We start from the raw sequence: 21,611 nt of genomic DNA, 5'->3' as shown, positions 1-21,611 counted from the left end.
CATAACGGAATTAGAGAAATAAACACCCCGTGCATGGTAGCATTTATGTTTCCATATTGATCACCAGACAATAGCTACTAAAGAGCAACATCATTTGAAAGATGGTACTCCCCTCTATACAATGTGTGTGCTGTCATGTGTATAGGTGTAGTTATAGGTGTACTGTAAGTCACGGAATGCCCTCCTGTCTATATGCAGACAGTATATATTTTCTGTGTAGCTGGGTAACTTTGGTATTCGCAGCCAGGAGTTGTCAGGGAAGGTGGTAGATCCCCTCAAAGTTCTTGGGTATATGGGAAGGATGAGCCTTACTGCCTTCCTTCACAAGAAAGAGACTTCATTGTTTAGTGGCAGGTAGGTATGGCCATTGGTGTGGTTACCATCGCTGGTAAAATGGCAAATGACCATTGAAGCTTGCAATCTATGCAATAAATAACCATTATGGTTTCAGCAACCTATGGTCATCCCTGTTCTTGTAATGACTGGCCCATGGGCCAATCAGAACATGGGAGCAGGGCTATGCTCCATATCCCGGCATCAAAAAAACATTGGTTGGTCTGTACCATGAATAGTGGGAAACCATATTGTTCTGAATACCAGAAGCACTCATACCCGTGGCAATCAAAAATTGGGTGTGAGGTCTGAAAAACTTTGTGCCCAATTGAATCATTTCACCATCAAAGTAATTGGTTAATTAGCAAATAAAATAATCAACACATCATATAGAGCCACACATAGATAATATAGGGGGAAAGGGGCGCAGAGCCACACATGGCTAATGAAGGAGGGGTGGAGACTCAGGCACACATGGTTATTATTTTATTTTATTCAAGTGCAGTGTGCAAAGGTGTGTACCACTATTGGGCAAGAGGAGACCAGTCTGTTTCGGGGTGTAGTGCACTGAGGGAACTAATATCGTTTGGCAGTCACCTGCATATCCCTGACTGCAGTGCTTCTGACTCAAATGTCGGCAGCCATCTTGCAGCTTCTGGGTGGCTGCTCAGGGTCCTAACAGGCTCTGCCTCTACAAAACATGTGCAAGTGAGACAAACTCTGGTCTAGGTCTATAAGGTTTCTGGTGTCATCGGCACTATGCGAACAGGATCTTTATGCATTAGACTTGTCCGTGCAATCCCATCGGCAATGAAAAAAAAAGAATAATCACTTAGCTACGACCAGTAGGCACTGCCAGTTTCGGTACTTGTGTATTTTGGCGGCGCCCATCGCATCGCATACCATAACGCATGCGATGGTATGCGATGCGACGTGATTTCGTTGGATAGTGTGCGATGGCATACAATTTTCAAATTGTATGCCATTGTACATGGCATACAATGCCATACGATGCGATTAAACATTGTATAAGCACCCTAATGGGTGCTTACAATGTTAAATGCACCCCCACGCCACCCCCCCCCCCACTATAAATGTGAACCCGAAGCGTGGCGAGCGGCGGTACGCGTCCTACGACCTTTTCATACCCCCACTATCCACGTCGGCGTGGAGTTGAGAATAGATTAGTGTGGCGAGCGCAGCGAGCCACCGAGCTCTAAGCATGGCGAGCCCCGCGAGGGGACGCGGATACCTGTGAAGCCCGCGAAGGGACGCGTTTACCTGTGAAGGTATCCGCGTCCCCTCACGGGGCTCGCTACGGTTCGGGCTCGGTTGCTCGCTGCGCTCGCCACACTTTCTATTCTCAACTCCACGCCGACGTGGATAGTGGGGGTATGAAAAGGTCGTAGGACGCGTACCGCCGCCCCACGCGGGCTCGCTGCGCTCGCCACGCTTCGGGTTCACGTTTATAGTGGGGGAGGGGTGGCGTGGGGGTGCATTTAACATTGTAAGCACCCATTAGGGTGCTCAAAAGCACCCTTTAGGGTGCTTATACGATTTTCCATCGCATAAGGGGTCAAAATCGCGTCGCATCGCATGCCATCGGGTACATGGCATGCGATGCGATGCGACGCGTTCATCGCGCGATGCTGAAATCGGGCGCCGCCAAAATACACAAGTACCTCAGTTTCTATATAAAATGTAAGACCATAGAAGTATAATAGCTAGAGTTTTGAATATTTGGGGGTAGCATTATTAGAATATAACAACTTAAAAACTTGCAGTCTTATCACCTCTTTATTTTGTTCACAATATTTTACATTTTAGAAATAATTGTTAATCTTTTCTTTCAGAAAGAATGCACTTTTATTGCATGGAAACCTACTAAAGTGAGCAATGCTCCTACAGAATGTTTTCTCTCAGAGTGCTGTTTACAGGAAGCAAAGCCAACGGGATTCCTTTCCCTCAGGTGCATCTACCGAATCCTGCTGTTCTGAATGAAAGACTGAAAGAATTGGAAGTCAGCAGAGAATCACACACTGCATGCCTTGTATGAGTGGAGATAACGCAAGAACGCCTGCTAATTATCACACAGACAGGAAAAGGCGGCTAATCCGAAATATTCCTCTGAATCTCACCAGTTGTCTGTAGTGTGATATTTCAGTGCCTTTGTGTTCTCGAAGACACTAAGTAGAAGCAACTCAGCTGATGGGTTTTCCCTTTGTGACATATAGTAATACACCTGCAAATCATATAGTATTGCAATTAGCTTATTGTAACATACAAAATAGCTACATGTAACAGTGGATGGCTTTGGAAATTAGCAGTGTAACACTCCATAAATATATAGACCAAAATTAATATTTTGATCCACTCCACAAAGGCGTTTAAATTGGGCAGAATATAAAAAATTAGCTTGTTTCAAAATACTTCTCTGTCAAACTCTGTCAAAGTAGCTTTTCAGTTCACACATTTATTATGGAACTGGTCTTAAAGATCACCGTGCTTGTGCACAGATTGTAATTATCATCAGAATGGATATCCTTAAATCCTGGACTGTTAGGTCGCCTTCTGAACCAAGTTTGGGAACCACTGCATTGTGTGACATTCAAACATAATTGTTTTTTTTCTGCTCCAGTTTTACATCTTGGTTTATCATCAGAATGGCGACATACACATACCGGATATCCAATTCAGTACAGATGAGTCCAAGTGAGTGATCTGATCCCATCAGTTTGTTGATATGCTTGAAGGCCCTTTACGAGCAGCTTACAACCCGTTTTAGCAGATAACCACAATAATATGTTGGCATTCTTCTTACACAGTTTATAACAATATTAGGTACTTGTGAGTTATCCGGGCGTCCGATTTTTTGATTGTATGCCTTAAGTTAAGGCATACAATCAGATGCGATGCGATATCGCATCGCATCGCATCGCATGCGACCATCGGATGCGATGACCCGATTTTTCCATAGGAATCAATGTTAAAATGATTCCTATGGAAAAAGGGGTCCTTTTCATACCCCTACTATCCAAGTGGGCATGGAGTTGGATATAAACCTGTGGCGAGCGTAGCGAGCCACCGAGCCCGAAGCGTGGCGAGCGAACGGTATTCCGTGTCCCCTCGCGGGGCTCGCTACGCTCGCCACGCTTCGGGCTCGGTGGCTCGCTACGCTCGCCACAGGTTTATATCCAACTCCATGCCCACTTGGATAGTAGGGGTATGAAAAGGACCCTTTTTCCCATTGAATTCCATGTTAAAATGGACTCAGTCCATTTTAACATTGATTCCTATGGAAAAATCGGGTCATCGCATCGCATCGCATCCGATGGTCGCATGCGATGCGATGCGATGTCCCGATCCGACCCGATTTAAAAATCGGACGCCCGGATAACTCACAAGTACCCAATATTATTAAAGATGCCTCTGTACACCTCCGCTCTTAATTTGATACATGTGCCATTTCATAATTTAAGTATTTTTTTTGTTTAGTTACCAAGCTGATATAAAAGACATAAGTAAATTTATCATTCGTTTTTTCCGCTCCTGATCTCCCATCTAAAGAGATGGGAGATTGAGGGGCAATAATCACACCTAAACACAGGGGTGTCTCTAACCCGGTGCAGAAGTTGGAATCTATGTTGGTGCCAAAGGTGTTTTCGTCATCTGAGAATCCCAGAGATGCTATCTGCTCTGCCAGTTCCTCTTCAGCGACAGGAGCCAATTGCTGTACATAACAAATATCTCCCAACATTACCCTCTTCAGGAGGGACACAATGCTCTATTTCTGGACTTCTCTCTTAATTTATGATTACCATCACCTGTGTTGAAACACCTTTCTTGGCAATCAACCTGTTTAACACAGGTGATGGCAAACATACATTAAGAGGGAATTGCAGGAACAGAGCATTGTAGCAGCCCATACACGTCCCGATGCGGGCGGGCGTTGTGGGCTGCAATAGCAGGGATCACATTGCATTGCATGTGCATGCAATGCGATGCAATTTGATGAAACCTAAGTACAAAAAGTATGTGCAAGCACATACTTTTTGTACTGTGCGATGAGGTGCGCGGGAGCGCGCACCTCAAAGCACACATCGGCTCAGCACGCTTAGCAGCGTGTATGGGCAGCTTGTGTCCCTCCTGGAGAGGGTCATGTTGGGAGGTATGATAATGTTAGAGTGCAGCATCTGGCTCCTGTCACTGAAAACATCTCAGCATTTCGGTGTAGACATTTAAACTAATTGGCGCGACACAAAAAGTGGTTTGGGCATCCAAACAGCCGACTTTTGGAACATTTCAGCTTACCACCTCAGGAGGATGCGCTCAGAATTATGTCACCCCATGGCTATTCATGCCCAAACAGGGCAACAATAAAATTGCTTCATTGGGTGCATTCTTGTAGCAGTCATGGGTAGTAAAACAACTGAATTCCCCTTATAGAGTGGTATAGTTTGTCACATCACGCTACTGCGACTTCTCCTACAGTACGGGGGATATCACAGCCGATCCAGATGAACCAACCAATTGCATGCAAAATATCATATGCAGTCCTTTTGGATATGATATATCGCACGCTACCCAAGCAAATGCTGTCGGAGGCTGTCCGATCTGACAGATCCATAGTGCAGAACTTGCGATCTAGGGGCGCCAATCAGATGCATGGCTCTAAAACACATGCGATTTTTCACTTTTCCCCCGATTTCTCAGCCCGATGCATAGGAATCTGATAAAATTGCGCAGATCGCATAAGTGTATAGCCATTTTAAGACAGGAAATAACTGTTCGCTCTAGGTAGCCTAAAATGAAAGTCAAATATCTGCTTCCAATGAAAATGAGGCCTAGTACATTTCAGGGCATTAGATGTTCTGCTCTCCTTTAAAAAGCAGTTAAAATGGACTTGGTATAAGTGCTGCATTCCCGACTTCTGATGTAGTGTAGGCCAAAATGTTCATATCAACACGGTTCTAGATATAAACCAAAAAAGTCAGTTGGGTCATTTAAACAAACGATCATTTCTCAACTTTGTTGCAAAATTTAATTGACTCTCCTAATGAGAGTTTGTATTTTTTTGTTAAATCAAATATAATGGCTAGTTAGGTAACATTATAACATGAATGCAAACATTTTGACTAATGTGTATAGTTTTGTATGTAATGTTACCTAGGGAACAATGGGTGCTATTTATAAAAACTGGGGTTCCAGTAACTGCATTTTCTAACCTGCACTAAGACCATGCGTACCGGTACGCTATTGAGGCTGGCGGGATGATATACTGTTACCATAGTACACATCAAATTGATCTAATGATCACTGTTCCATCCCTCATTTGCATACACCATGTCACTAGCCATGCAGCAGGACCAGCCTGGCAATATTGCTAGCTACCGCTGGCACCCGTACATCAGGCATACACACTGAACAATTTGCCCAATATGTCATTCCGTTTTGGCTCTAGAAAAAGAGCCTGTGGTTACTATAGTATACATTACTTTTATTTTTTGCACAGTTACTTAGTATCTAAACTGGTTAACTAAACTTACACCACTATCTTACATTTAGCTTTTTAATAACAGTAATATTTATAACTGCCCTATAATGCTGACCATTTTAACCCACAATTTCGGTTTTTATTATGACTTTTTGTTACCAAACATCTGCTGTATAATACAGGGAAATATATTAAATTGCTTTCAGTAAATGTATCTGTCAGTTTGATGACACATTGTACTTTTTGTTTTGTATGGAAGGTTTTAATGCTTGGAACTTGTCAATGTAAATATCAACATATGCACTATTGCTTAATTAGATTAATTTTGTTGGCTGCTAAGTGATTGTGAGACCATATTTTCAAATGAAATCATCTCTCTTAATAAACTTTAAAAATAAAGATTGCAATGTTAGTGTATTTTTTTATTATTTTTATACAGAATTATGTTAGATTCAAAGGACAGACAAATTAATACATTAAATAAGAACTACTAATAGCATTCACACCATGCACCAATCCAAAAATTACTTTTTATCCAGTAATCAACAACAAAGTATGACCCAACATAACACTCTCCATGAACTTTCCTCTTAATTTATGATCACCTGTGTTTATATAACGTTCTTGTCAATTAACCTGTTCAACACAGGTGCTGGCAATCATATATTAAGAGGGAATTCCAGGAACAGAGCAATGTGTCCCTCCAGTCGAGGGTCCTGTCGGGAGGTATGAACAAAGTACAAAAATATGAAACGACGATATATAATAAAATAAAACACTGCCCTAAACTAGAGATGTGCGCTGGACCATTTTTGCAGGTTGGATTTCTTCTGTGACAAATAAGCTTAAATTGCGTAATGGGCCTTTTTTTGGTACGAGAGTCTTATTAACCTCAATGACATTAATTTCTAGTAAATTTTGACCACATTACACCGATAAATTTGATTTCATCCGCTTTCTCCAAGGCCTGTAAAGAGCTGGCTCACAGAGCAGTGGTACAAATTGCAGTTTATAGCACATCTATAAAATATTGCCACAGCATACTGGGGTACAGTGCACAGAATAGTAAAAACTGTATATAGATCTCTCTCTCTCTCTCTCTCTCTCTATATGTATAAAATTTATTTATTTTTTTACTTTTTTTTTACTTACAGTACAGAATATCTGACAATGAGTCACGCAATACACAGTGTAAAAGCTAGGTATTTCCCTAGCTGTTATGAGTTTCTACTTGAAGTCCACTATACTCCTGTATGTGCAAGTGAAAGAATGAGCTAAATGGCAATGTTCAGCCAATTCACATCAGCTTGGGCTGGCATAGCTATGCACTGATGATAACAAATGCATCTATATGAAATAACAATTATGATCCTGCTTTTTACTTTTTGGAGGATATTCAATCTTGGCCGCTTTTTCCACCGGGGGAAATAGCGGCCACCGCTATTCAATACTGACGTTTCTGGTAGCACTGAAGGCGGATTCCGACAAAACAGATCCCACTTTAAAAAATGTTAGATCTGTTTTGTTGGAAGCGGCCACGGATTGTCGCAATCACGGCCGTTTTTCAGCAATCTGTGGCCGTTTTTGTCGACATGCCCACATTGAATTCCCCTGTTGAATATCTGTCGAGCGGAGCGAAAATGGCCCCGACAGTCTGAATCCTGGATTGAATATCGCCCTTCGTCTGACATGCAGGTGACTGAATCCTTTTTTTTTTTAAAGTCCTAAAGTCCTGATGTCATAAAATTATTTTCATGATTACGAAGTATTTTTAAAGCATAAATAGTTAGAAAGTAAATTCAGAGTTTGTATTTAGTTTTTAATACAAGCAAGTAATTGTTTGAGGTGTGTGTGTGTGTGTGTGTGTGTGTGTGTGTGTGTGTGTGTGTGTGCTTGTTTATGTATGTATATATATGGATACATTTCTTATGAATACATTTATTCCATTTTGTACTTAATGAAAATCACGAGTGGATAATATAAAAAGCTCTTCAAAAGTAGCATGGTGTAGGTAAGTTGTGCTGCTCGGTAGATCATAAGGTTAACACCTATAAAGACATGAAATAATAAAAAAAAACAGTAACTAGTAATTATTTGAAATGCTGTTAAATGATATTTTGACCAAAATGTGACTTTATAGCAAGCGTTAAATACATGATGGTAGATCTCAGTGTCAGGGGTAGATGTAATTCGATGTGATATTTTTAGATCGCTAAAAAATCGCACCTTAGTGCACGTCACATGTGCGACTTTCGTCTGAAAATTTAAAGACAAAGTCAGAAATCACTTGTGATTTTTTAGTAACAGGAATGTGCATTTTTTGTAAAATGTAAAAAAATTGCCATGCGATCCCACGAGCATAACCAGCCATGGCTCTTGGACCGGTCCTGGTTTCCAAAATATGTGGGGAAACAGAGTAGGGGTCCCCGTATTTTGGAAACAGCACTGGGTTTAAGCAGTCAGCAGTGTAATCCACAGCCAGGGGACACTTTTTATACAACCAGGGCATCTCTTTAGTGCAGGAAGGGAGCCGGGACAGGGAACATAGGTTCTAAAACAGATTTGCCTACATATTTCCCAGGGATGGGGAACCTTCAGCCCTCCAGCTGTTGTGGAACTACACATCCCAGTATGCCTTGTTACAGTTTTGCTAAGTGGCCATGCTACAACTGTTTCAGGGCATGCTGGGATGCGTAGTTCAACAACAGCCGGAGGGTCAAAGGTTCCCCACCCCTGTATTATAGTATGATAGAAGGCTATGTTGAGCAGCCATCTGAAGGCACTATTTTTCCTTGTAATTATTATTATTGTTATAATTAATAGTTATTTATATAGCGCACACATATTCGGCAGTGCTTTACAGAGAATATTTGAACAGTCACATCATTCCCTGCCCCAGTGGAGCTTACAATCTATATTCCCTACCACATGTACACGCACACACATTCACTCTTAGGGTATTTGGCTCCCAACAAAATTAACCCATCAGTATATTTTTGGATTGTGGGAGGAAACCAGAGTACCCAAAATAAACCAATGCAAGCATGAGGAGAATATACAAAGTCTGCACAGTTTGGGCCATGGTGGGAATCGAACCCATGACCTCAGTGCTATGAGGCAGAAATGCTAACCATTACACCGTCTTGTAATTGATAAAGTTGAAAGGGTCATCCACTTCTCAGTCAGAAAACTGATAATTGTGTTTTAATACATTAGAGGTGGAGGCATGACAACTAATGGCAGCTTATTAGAGACTGAAGAGTAATTTTATTATCTTTATTATTTTTCTGTTATTATCTTTTTTGTAATATAATAATGTGTACTTGTGTATTATCACGGCGCCCATCGCATCGCATCGCATACCACTAATTAAGGTATGCGATGGCATGCGATGGGACCCGATTTGAGCCTTTCCCCGGGCTGAGTGTACAATTTTAATATTGCATCGCATGCCATTATAATGAGTAATGAGTATGTTAAATGCCCCCCCATTGTTAACGCCACCCCACTATGAATGCCAACCCGAAGCGGCGGTACGCGTCCTCCGACCTTTTCATACCCCCACTATCCACGTCGGCGTGGAGTTAATTTTATATAGTGTGGTGAGCGCAGCGAGCCACCGAGCCCTAAGCGTGACGAGCGCAGCGAGCCCCGTGAGGGGATGCACATTACAAGTATTACGCGTCCCCTCACGGGGCTCGCTGCGCTCCCCACACTATATAAGATCAACTCAATGCTGACGTGGATAGTGGGGTATGAAAAGGTCGGAGGACGCGTACCGCCGCCCCTCGCGGGCTCGCCACGCTTCGGGTTGGCGTTCATAGTGGGGTGGCGTTAACAATGGGGGGGCATTTAACATACTCATTACCCATCAGGGTGGCTGTACAATCTAAAATCGGGTCTGGGGGGGGGGGGGGGGGGCATTTAACATAGGAATCAGGCATCTGGGTGCCTGTACAATTACAAATCAGGTACAATTGCGTTGCATGAAAATTTGCATATCCCATGCGATGCGATGCGATTTTTGGTTGTACAATGCCCTGCGTACACTTGTACGATTGTATGCGATTCATTCTCGGGCTTCGATTACCCTTGATGTCTCTTGTACGATAAATCACACCAGAAGTGCCTTTTCCCTCATACAATCATGCGATAAATAGTTTGCCCCATGTAACCTGAAATCAGGTGATGCAATGAGGGCTGGTCTATATGGGGGTATATAAACACCAAAGATCATACATCGTGTATGCGATAAATCGTATGTGTTAAAAACCCACCTTCAATCATACATATGATTCGATAAATATTATGTGCAGCAAATAATATCTTCAGATATGAGATTGATCAAGGTGCCCATGCATCGCATCAGGTGACATACAATTTGTGTACGATGCATAAAATTTGTCAATACGATATATCGAAATTTTATGATTGTATCTGATAGCCTACAAGTGTATGGGCACAAAAAGAGTAAGGGCCCAAAATCAGTGTCAAATCATATTGACTGTATAACATGAAAATAGTTCAAGAGCATTTAGTGCTGGGTGTAAAAGGAGTATTAATTACCTGCTGTATGGTTATTGTCAATGCACCTGTCATCCTGGATTTCATTATTTGAAACTCCTGTAAAAGAGAATATTTGAAGTAATGTGTTACACATGTTTGTATGTATTATTTATGTATCTGTCCATGTCAGAGGTTTTTTTTTAATAATCTGCTCAAAAGTGATTGGTAGTAACTTTCATACATGCTTTGAAAATAAGAAAGTTTATATGAAAATTTAATATATAGATACATACCATATCACACAATGACAGTGGTGTGGTGTAATATTTTCTTTTTCCCAGCGGTGCACAGCTTATTGTAATGTGCTGTGCATGCCTATGACAATGCCATGAACTCTGCTGCCAGACTAGCCTCCACGGCTGTCTGGGCCCTGCACTCTAGACTTGACAGTTCCCTCAGTTGGGTGCGGTATGGCAGCCCGACGGTCAGGATACCGACATTGGGTACCCAACTGTCAGTACTCCGATAGAGGGGCAAGCGCCTCAAAGCCCCTTGTCGGCTTGGTGGCTTGCTGCACTCGCCACAGGTTCTATTCTCCTTCTATGGGGGTCATGGAGGAAGAATAGCCCCTGAAAGTCAGGATCCCGACTGTCAGGCATTTAACAGTTGGAATTCCAATGTCGGTATACTGACTGTCAGAATCCTGACTCCTGACAGTTTGGAGGTCATCTGGCACCCGTCTGGATGGCAGCCCTTTTGACCTTGTTGACATATTAACCAGCAGCGGCTTTTACCGTTTTGGAGGAGGGGTCTGCCGCAATGCACCCCCCCTCCGCTGCCACTGCTGCACTCCCTGCATTTTCCAGTCCTGGCCGGGGCCAGCGTAACTTCATATATACTGCATTTTCCAGTCCCTACACGGGGCCAGCGTAACTTCATACATACTGCACATGCACTGGCCCAAGCCTCCATGGGCTGCCTTTGCAGCAGCCCCCAGAGGCTTAATCAGGTTTCTGGGTTCAGGTGCATGCGCAGTATGGTCCGCAGTACTGCGCATGTGCATAACTCGTTTTGGGGGCTGCAGCGAATTTGTGCACAGAGAGGCATCCCGGAGGGAGGGAACCGCTTCGCCAAGTCCGCACACACCCAGCGTATGCACATGCGCAGACAAGAAACATCGGCCCCATGCGAAGGAATGCAGATGTGCGAATGGACCTGAATAAGGTCGTTAGTCAACTCCCAGTTGTGTACTGCACACTTGTGCACTCGGTGTGCCTCAGCTCCCAGAGCTCGGTACCATTAATTATTGTCACATCGGCAGATAGTAGAAGCTGCAGCACTACCCCACTCCCATGCACCCAATCTTAAGCTATACAATATTTTTTTTATAAATGCCAGCCACAGGGTATTGAGGCCCCCCTCCTTAATCCGGCCCTGAATATGATTGGTTGCTATGGGCAACATCACCTTTTTTTCATGCAGATGGAAGGAGTGAAATTGGAAAGAATATTCCAAACATTGTTACTCGTAATGGACCATGAGTTAATCTTCCACCTTTTTGGGGGATATTTATCAAAGCTTGAAAAGAGACAATGGGGGAAATTTACTAAAGGAAATTTGTAAAAAATAGGTGTATTTGTATTTAGAAAAACACTTATTTTTGACATTTACTATCCCGAAAATTTGGCAATTCGTAGTCGTATTGATGTGCTATCAATACGAATACGAATTGCCGTATTTCCGGGATAGTAAATGTCAAAAATAAGTGTATTTCTAAATACAAATACACCTATTTTTTACAAATTTCCTTTAGTAAATTTCCCCCAATGTATCAACAATAAACCACTAACTGACATTTTGCAAACACAGCCTGTAAAACAGGTGTTGATTAAAAGGACGACAGTGTCTAGGTCGACAGTGAATAGGTTAATCCCAATAGGTCAATATGGACAAACGGACAAACAGAAGCAAAAGGTCGACACTGGAAAAGGTTGAAGTGACTTTTTCACTTTTTTGTAAGTATGTCAACATCTGTCGACATGGACCCCACTTAGGGCAAGTAAAGAGAGTGATGGGGTAACACTGCTTTAGCCATAGTGCAATTGGCATATTTACTATTTCACACTGCGTGTGACCCAACCCCCCCCCCACTCTGTGCCTCCCAGCTTCCACCTTCACTCAGCCTCCCCTTTTCATTGTTTGTATCAGCCTGGCTCCCTTCACTCTGTTTTCCAATCCGTACCTTCCAATTTTTGTCTCCATAAAATCAAAGGCACACCTAGTCCAAGAAGGGGGCGGTGCCGTAGGAGGGACAGCAGGACAGTCTTCAGTTAGCAGGACTGTTCCATTGTAATCTGGACATTACAATATGCCCTCTCCACTTTGTCTCTCAGCCTGCCCCCTCTTCACTCTGTGTCTCTCAGCCTGCCCTACCTTTACTCTGTTTCTCTCAGCCTGCCCTACCTTCACTCTGTGTCTCTAAAGGTGGCCAATGTGAGTGTAAGATGGATTGTATGCAGATTGTGTGCACATCTTGTGTACACAATCATACAATCAATCAGCAGATGGATTGTATGACTGATTGTAAGAGGGATTGTATGCAGATTGTGTGCACATCTTGTGTACACAATCATGCAGCAGAGGAATTGTATGACTGATTGTATGATGGATTGTGTGTAGATTGTGTGTCCAAAAACCACCAAGGACTGCTGGGGATTTCAAGGGAAATTGTACACAATCATGAGCGCAATCGATCTTAAGATCGATCTTTCTGATGTATGGCCAGCTTTAGCCTGCCCCCTCTTCACTTTGTGTCTCTCAGCCTGCCCTACCTTCACTCTGTGTCTCTCAGCCTGTTCTACCTTCACTCTGTGTCTCTAAGCCTGCCCCCTCTTCACTCTGTGTCTCTCAGCCTGCCCTACCTTCACTCTGTGTCTCTCAGCCTGCCCTACTTTCACTCTGTGTCTCTCAGCCTGCCCTACCCTAACTCTGTGTCTCTCAGCCTGCCCTACCTTCACTCTTTATCTCTCAGCCTGCTCTACCTTCACTCTGTGGCATGTATTCAATGCCGGTGCGATCGGCCGGCGAGGGGGTTAAACTGCGAGGATCGCAGAAAACCAGTGATCCTCGCAGTTTAACCCCCGCGCCAGCCGCTCGTACTAAGCAACGTTCCGGGGGAATCCTCGCCGTCACAGAACAGCGAGGATTCCCCTAAACTGCGAGAGCCGCGGCTAGTGCAGCAAACTCGCTGTAATTAGCCTCGATTCTTGCAGTTTTTGGAGGCACATACGCCAATTCTCCCTCGCTCAAAAAACGGAGCGAGGGGGAATTTGCGTATGAGGGGGGTCAGTTGAATACTGACAGGGTGAGCGGTGACTGCGAGCAAAAAGTCCTGCTCGCAGTCGCCGCTCGCCCACGGCATTGAATATATGCCTGTGTCTCTAAGCCTCCTCTACCTTCACTCGGTGTCTCTAAGCCTGCCCCCTCTTCACTCTGTGTCTCTCAGCCTGCCCCACCTTTACTCTATGTCTTTCAGCCTGCCCTACCTTCACTCTGTGGCCCTTATTCTGGTTCACTCGCAAAGGCAAATTCCTTCTCAAATGAACAAAACCATGTGCACACCTAGTCCAAGAAGGGGGCGGTGCCGTAGGAGGGACAGCAGGACAGTCTCAGTTAGCAGGACTGTTCCATTGTAATCGGGACATTTGGAAGGTATGTCCAATATGCCCTCTCCACTTTGTGTCTCTCAGCCTGCCCCCTCTTCAGTCTGTCTCTCTCAGCCTGCCATACCTTCACTCTGTGTCTCTAAGCCTGCCCCCTCTTCACTCTGTGTCTCTCAGCCTGCCCTACCTTCACGCTGTGTCTTTGAGCCTGCCCTACCTTCACTCTGTGTCTCTCAGCCTGCCCTACCTTTACTCTGTGTCTCTCAGCCTGCTCTACCTTCACTCTGTGTCTCTAAGCCTGCCCTCTCTCTGCACTGTGTCTCTCAGCCTGCCCCACCTTTACTCTAGGTCTTTCAGCCTGCCCTACCTTCACTCTCTGTCTATCAGCCTGCCCTACCCTTCACTCCATGGCCCTTATTCTGGTTCACTCGCAAAGGCAAATTCCTTCTCAAATGGACAAAACCATGTGCACTGCAGGTGGGGCAGATGTAACATGTGCAGAGACAGTTAGATTTGGTGGGGTTTTACTTCAAAGTGAGATCTATATTGTAGTGGAAAAATAAAGCAGTCCGTATTTTCCCTGCACAGAAACAAAATAACTCACCCAAAAGTAACTCTCTCTGCACATGTTATATCTGCCACACCTGCAGTGCACATCGTTTTGTCCATTTGAGAAGGAATTTGCCTTGCGAGTGATCCAGAATAAAGGTATGTGTCTCTCAGCCTGCCCTACCTTCACTCTGTATCTCCCATCCTGCCCTACCTTCACTCTGTATCTCTCAGCCTGCCATACCTTCACTCTGTGTCTCTCAGCCTGCCCTATCTTCACTCTGTATCTCTCAGCCTGCCCTACCTTCACTCTGTGTCTCTCAGCCTGCCCTATCTTCACTCTGTGTCTCTCAGCCTGCCCTACCTTCACTCAATGTCTCTCAGCCCCCCCCCCCCCCCCCCCCCCCCTCAGTGGGGGAAAATGACTTATGCTGTGTACACACGGGGTAATATGATTGCTGGGGATATATTGCTACCAATATATCCCCAGCAATCATATTGCTCAGTGTCTCCTTTTCATCAGCGATGAAAAGGAGACACTGCTACAGGGAGGAGGGGGAGCGTGGGGGGAGCGTGGGAGGGTGGGAGCAGCGGCACGGGGCTGGGGAGATCAACGCTGATCTCCCCGGCGCTGACCTCCCGGCACAGCGATCGCCGGGGAAAGCCGCTGGTTGCAGGAGCATGCTCCTGCGACCAGCGACCATTAGGCAGTGCACACGGGAGTGTGCAGCTGGCGATTTATCAGCAACCATATTCCCAGCAATTTTACATGGAATTGCACCCGTGTGTACTCACCTTACAATGTGAAATAGAACAAATTATTAAATTTTGCCTGTCTTTCCTGCCCTGCCCCCCCCCCCTTGACTTTGTGTTTTGCAGCCTACCTCCCCCCTCAATTTGTGTCTCTCAGCCTGCCCCCCTCACTTTGGGGGGTATTCTATCCCGGACGCTATTTAAAATAACATGAAAAGTGCCCATCAACCTTTTTCATGACGACAAACAGCTGTAGTGTCAAGGTTAGCCATTACAGCCCTAGTGGATGGTGGGGCATGAAATACCACCTGTCGGCACGTCGGCTCACAAAAAAAAGGGATTTTTGTAAGAACTTACCGTTCGAATCCCTTTCTCTGATATGGTCCTGGTGACACAGCTCAACATTGGGATGTAGGAGGGTCCGAAGGAGCCAGGCACCTATCCTAAAGCTTTTAGAGGGTAGGCTCCTCCCCTACTGCATCCCGGACTCTTCAGTTCAATCTTTCAAAGCCACTGGAATACATTAACTCAGTACAAACGCCTGCACATATTATATGCACATTTTTCAACAATAACTTTTAACCATATAACATGAAACATCATGAACCTGGCATACTTACTGAGCGTAAAGGAGGGATCGCTGTGTCACCAGGACCATATCAGAGAAAGGGATTCGAACGGTAAGTTCTTACAAAAATCCCTTTTTCTCTTTCAATGGTCCTGGTGACACAGCTCAACATTGGGACGTTCCAGAGCCGGTCCTTTGGGTGGGTACGCTCAGATCTGCAGCTCTCATCACTGATGCGTCCTCCGACGCGAACTCATGGAACCTATAGAATTTGGCAAATGTATGAACAGATGACCAAGTGGCAGCCCTGCAAAGCTGTTGCCCCATGTCGAACCGCCCAAGAGGTGGCGACTGACCTGGTGGTATGCGCATTAATCCTGGCCGGTACAGGCCTACCAACTTTAGTATATGCAAACGCTATAACAGAACGCAACCACCTAGCAATGGTTAGAAGCAGGCCAAACAATTTTTTGTATGTCATACAACACTAACAAGGTATCAGTCTTTCTGACACTCTTAACTCTGTCCACATAAATGCGTAAGGCACGCACAACATCCAAATTCCTCAATTTGTCTCTTTTTCTTGAACCCTCTGGGGGTTGGAACACAGGCAGAACTATCTCCTGATTTAGATGGAAAGCAGAGACTACTTTAGTTAAAAACTGGGGTACCGTCCGAAGAACTGCCCTATCATCATGAAATATCAGGAAGGGAGACATGCATGATAATGCTCCCAACTCTGACACCCTCTTTGCTGACGCCACTGCCAACAAAAATACCAGTTTCCATGTAAGGAACTTAAGGTCAGCCGACCTTAATGGTTCAAAAGGTGCCTTCTGAAGGCATTCCAAGACCAGAGATAAGTCCCATGGTGCTACTGGTTGTTTGTAGGGAGGTTTCAACCGAGACACCCCCTGTAGGAAGGTCTGTACTTCCGCCAATAATGCAATCCTTTTCTGGAAGTAAATGGACAAGGCCGAGATTTGCACCTTTAGAGACTGAAGGCTTAACCCAGAGGAAAAACCATCCTGCAAAAATTCCAACATTTTTGTCAATTTAAAGCGTGATGTATGTGACTTCTGTCTCTCACACCATCAAATATAGGTCTTCCAGACCCTATAATAATTTGCCGAAGACACTGACTTTCTGGCTTTTATCATGGTGTTAACCACCGCTTCTGAAAATCCTTTATTCCTTAAAATGGCGGTTTCAACAGCCAGGCCGTCAAAATTAATCGAGCTGAATCCAGATGATTAAACGGTCCTTGTCTTAGAAGGTCTGACCTCAGAGGTAGACGCCACGAGTCCACAGACAATCCCTGAAGCCTCGAGTACCAGGACCTCCTTGGCCAATCTGGGGCCACTAAAATCACTGGGATTGCCTGGGCCTCTATCCTTTTCAACACCCTTGCTAGCATTGGAACTGGTGGAAAAACATAAAGGAGATTCCCCTCCCAGGGGATAGTCATGGCATCCACTGCTTCTGCCAGTGGATCCCTTGTCCTGGCATAAAACCTGGGCACCTGATGGTTGAACCTGGATGCCATCAGGTCCACGTCCGGGGTTCCCCATTTCAAGGTAATTTGATGAAATACTTGAGGATTCAGGCTCCATTCCCCTTCCTTCAGCTCCTCCCTGCTCAGGAAGTCGGCCTCTATATTCTCCACTCCTGGTATGAATATTGCTGATAATGCTGGAACATTCTGTTCCGCCCACAAGAGGATTCTGGACACCTCCCACATGGCCAGTTTGCTGCGTGTGCCTCCCTGGTGATTCAGATATGCCACAGCTGTGGCGTTGTCGGTCTGAATCCTTAAAGGGAGCCTCTGTAACCTGTCTCCCGCCAGAGAAATCACCTTCCAGACAGCTCTCAGTTCCAAGATGTTGATCGGTAATGCAGACTCCTCTAGAGTCCACAAGCCCTGCAGACGCAAGTCCAAGACTACTGCCCCCCAGCCCCTGAGACTGGCGTCGGTAGTGACTACCAGCCAGCTCCAGGACTGCAGTGACCGACCCCACTGAAGGGAATCCACGTCTGTCCACCATTTCAGGGAGGCTCGAGTTTCCGAAGACAGCACTATCTGTTCTGACTTCATGGTCTGTGTGTTTCCTGACCAAGCCGTCAAAATGTTCCACTGGAACACCCGAGAGTGGAACCTGGCAAACTGCAGCGTCTCGAAAGACGCCACCATCTTCCCCAGCAGCTTGAGGCACCTCCACACTGATGTGCTCCGAGAGCTGAGAATCTCCTGGACTAAGGCAACCAGATCCCTGGCCTTTGCCTCCGGTAAAAATACCCGATGTAGATGGGTATCCAGAATGACTCCCAAGAATTGGAGTCTCTGTGACGGCACCAACTGAGACTTTTGTAAGTTTAAAAGCCAGCCGTGAGCCTGCAAAAAACTGATGGCTTCTGCCAAGTGACTCTGCAACCTTTCTGCTGACTCTGCTTTGAACAGCAGGTTGTCCAAATAAGGTATCACTATGATTCCCCTCAGCCGAAGCACATCCGCCATTACAGACATTATTTTGGTGAATACCCTTGGTGCTGTGGCCAGACCAAAGGGCAACGCCTGGAACTGTAAGTGCAGGTCTCCAATTGCAAACCTCAACAGGGCCTGATGTGCTGGGTGTATAGGGACATGAAGGTACGCGTCCTGGACATCCATGGATGCCAAAAATTCTCCCTGGTCCAGGCTTAGCAGCACTGACCGTAGAGACTCCATTTTGAAATGGTCTACCCACAAATGGACATTCAGTGACTTTTAATTCAGGATTGGTCTGAAAGACCCGTCTGGTTTTGGTACCAGAAACAGAGTGGAATAAAAGCCTTTCTTCCACTCTGCCCTGGGAACCGGGATTACCACCCCCTTCTCTAACAGAGAGTGAGCCGCTCCCAAGAGAGCTGTACGGAGTCGAGCTTCCTTTGGTAATGCTGTGGGAATGAATCTTCTCGGAGGAAGACCTTTGAAGGGAATTCTGTAGCCCTGGGCTATAATGTCTAACACCCAGGAATCCTGGTCTAGTGATGCCCATGCGTCCCTGAACTGTGATAGACGTCCCCCCACCTTTACCACTGCCGGGCAAATCCCCTGACAGTCATGCGGAGGGTTTGTCCTCTCCTTTGGTGATATGTTTCTTGTGAAAGGAACCAAATTTTGACTTCGGGGCCTTACCCCTGGAGGACTGAAACTTTCCCCTAAATGACTGTCCTCTAAAGGACGCACCTCCTCTAGGGGAGGGCCGAAAGGACGGCCTAAAAGCAGAAAATCTTGATGTCTGCTTGGCTGCGGGGGCAGGCAGGAAGGTACTTTTGCCACCCGTGGCCTGCTTAATAATCTCTTCTAATTCAGAGCCAAATAACAGCTTTCCTTTAAAAGCTAATGTTTCTAAGGCCTCTTAGACTCATTATCTGCCTCCCAGGCCTTAAGCCAGAGTACTCTCCTGGCATTGATAGACACTAGGGAAACTCTGGTCGCCATTTTGAGAGCTTCCTCTTCAGCTTCCAACACATACTCTGCAGCTGCCTTAAGCTTCTCCGCCAGCAACAACACACAAGGATCAGCATGTAAAATGGTGCACAAATCATTGGCCCACTCAATCATGGCCTTAGAGACCCAGGCCGAAGCAATAAGGGGACGTAGGGTGTATCCCACCCCTTAAAATATAGCTTTGAGATTACCCTCCAGCTTTTTGTCCACAGGAGCCTTAAAAGCTGCGCCCCCTTGCACTGGTAATACAGTAGCTTTTGACAGACGTGCCACAGAAGCATCAACTACTGGCACTTTTTCCCAGAGCTACGCATGAGACTCCGGCATGGGGTACAGACTTAAGAACCTCTTTGGCATCTGCAGTCTTTTATCGGGCGTTTTCCAAACCCCTTCCAACAATTCTTGTAAACCTTCATCTGAAGGAAATGTAACAGCTTCCTTACGCTGTCGTTTAAATACACCTTTAGCAGGAGTTTTATCCTCCACTGAAAGTTTTAAAGCCTGTTTTACAGCTGTAATCAAATCCTCCACCCCTGCGGCTGAGGAATCTTCAGAATTATCACCCTGCTCCCAGGGAATGTCTGCATATGCTCCCTCCTCTTCATCTACCAATAAAGGCACAGAGTAAGACCTTTTAGGGGTCCCTACAGCATCAACATCAATCTTGTCTAGCAAGTCACTAAACCTGTTGATCCCCTTTGCAGTATCCTGCATCACCTGTATGAAGGCAGGATCTGCCTGGGTAAGAGGCAAGGAGCCAGAGGACTGCTGAGATGATGACATACCTGTAGGTCTCTGAGATTCTACCAAGGCATCACCCTGTCTGTCCAGCAATTGCACTAAAGCGTTAACCGACCTGCCCAGGGCACTAGCCCACGTGGGTTCAATTTGCTCTGCCCTCTGGGGTTCACTCCCCATGGGTCTCACAGCAGCGCAAGTCATACACAAACCCCCCTTGGCCATCTGCTCAGGTAAAAAAATTTGTGTACAGACATTACAAGCGCTCAATGTATTAAGGGCTCCCTCCCCCAAAACCACAGCTTGTTGCTCAGACATGATGTAAAGTAACCACACAGTGCATACAATGTACAACAGCGCCTATACAGAGTCAATGCACCCAGCCACTTATCTGTCTGTCGGTTTCAGATGCGGGGAAACGATGCCCAGGAAATCCAAACACTCTGTCAGGATCTGTAAGCCAGCTCAGCTCCGCTGCAAGCGTTCCGAATGGCGCCAAAACAGAGTGAGGGAAGAGACCAAGTCCCGTGACTTTTGGCGCCAACCACCCCCAGCCAGCCGCTCCCTTAGTAGGATCTCCTAGTTCCAGTATCTCCCCCTCGGCTGGGGACCACTTGGAACATGCCTGTAACACACTGCTGTCCTCTCATAACAGGAGCTCAGTGTGTAAGCTCCGCAGAAAATGGCCGCCGCCATCACGGAGCGCCTGTCCCCCATGATCCCCACCTAGCGTGAAGCCGGTTTCAAAGCGCTCCGGAGCCCAGGCAGCTTCTTAAAAGAAGCTGTAAGCGCTGCACAGGGAGGCCAGACAGCGTCTCCCCTGTGCACAGTGAGCTGACAGGACGCGCTTCTGTCAGCTCCTGCTGCGCTAGCAGTGTGAGGATTCACTAATGAGAATCCTCACACTGTGCCTACCTAGCTAGAGTGAAAGTTAATACAATAATAAAAATACCCTAACTACTCTAATTCTTCGGCTGCTCCGGCAGCCCTTTAGAATAGCACCCACTCCAGTGGGCACCTAACACGAACTGGAGAGTCCGGGATGCAGTAGGGGAGGATCCTACCCTCTAAAAGCTTTAGGATAGGTGCCTGGCTCCTTCGGACCCTCCTACATCCCAATGTTGAGCTGTGTCACCAGGACCATTGAAAGAGAAAAGTAAAAAACATATGTCGAACTTTTGAAGTGTCGACCTTAGTCATGTCGACCTTCAGTTTATGTACACCTTAGTTGTGTAGACCTAATGACTGTTTCCTAGTTATATATAGAAAAAAAGGAGGAATATTCCATCCTGGAACCGTGGTGAGTGCAACAAGCCATGCGAGGGGACGTGGTACACTTGTACGATGTCCATGTCAACTTATGGCGACATAGACACCAATAAAAGTTAATAAAATCATGTCTACTTTTTTTTTTTTAACTCTTTATTTATTTGAAAAGAGATGTCAGGACAGGTGAGTACAATGATATCAGCAGACAGACATTTTACATCTCTCTATTTTTAGGAACATTATATAACA

At 45.5% G+C, this 21,611-nt stretch overlaps 1 gene segment (V, D, J or C); it reads right to left on the bottom strand.

The window, feature by feature from the left end:
- Positions 1-6,195: 6,195 nt before the first annotated feature.
- The window catches only part of LOC146080806 (immunoglobulin kappa constant-like), a 31,769-nt gene continuing 16,353 nt past the window's right edge, over positions 6,196-21,611 (bottom strand). Inside the window, 2 exon segments of the C gene segment in view lie at positions 6,196-7,875; positions 10,394-10,450. Of these exon segments, the coding sequence occupies positions 7,766-7,875; positions 10,394-10,450 (167 nt within the window).

The sequence above is a fragment of the Crinia signifera genome, chromosome 5 (assembly GCF_055691185.1).
Source record: "Crinia signifera chromosome 5, ASM5569118v1, whole genome shotgun sequence".
Taxonomy (NCBI): Eukaryota; Metazoa; Chordata; class Amphibia; order Anura; family Myobatrachidae; genus Crinia; species Crinia signifera.
This window is presented reverse-complemented; position numbering and strand designations above follow the sequence as displayed.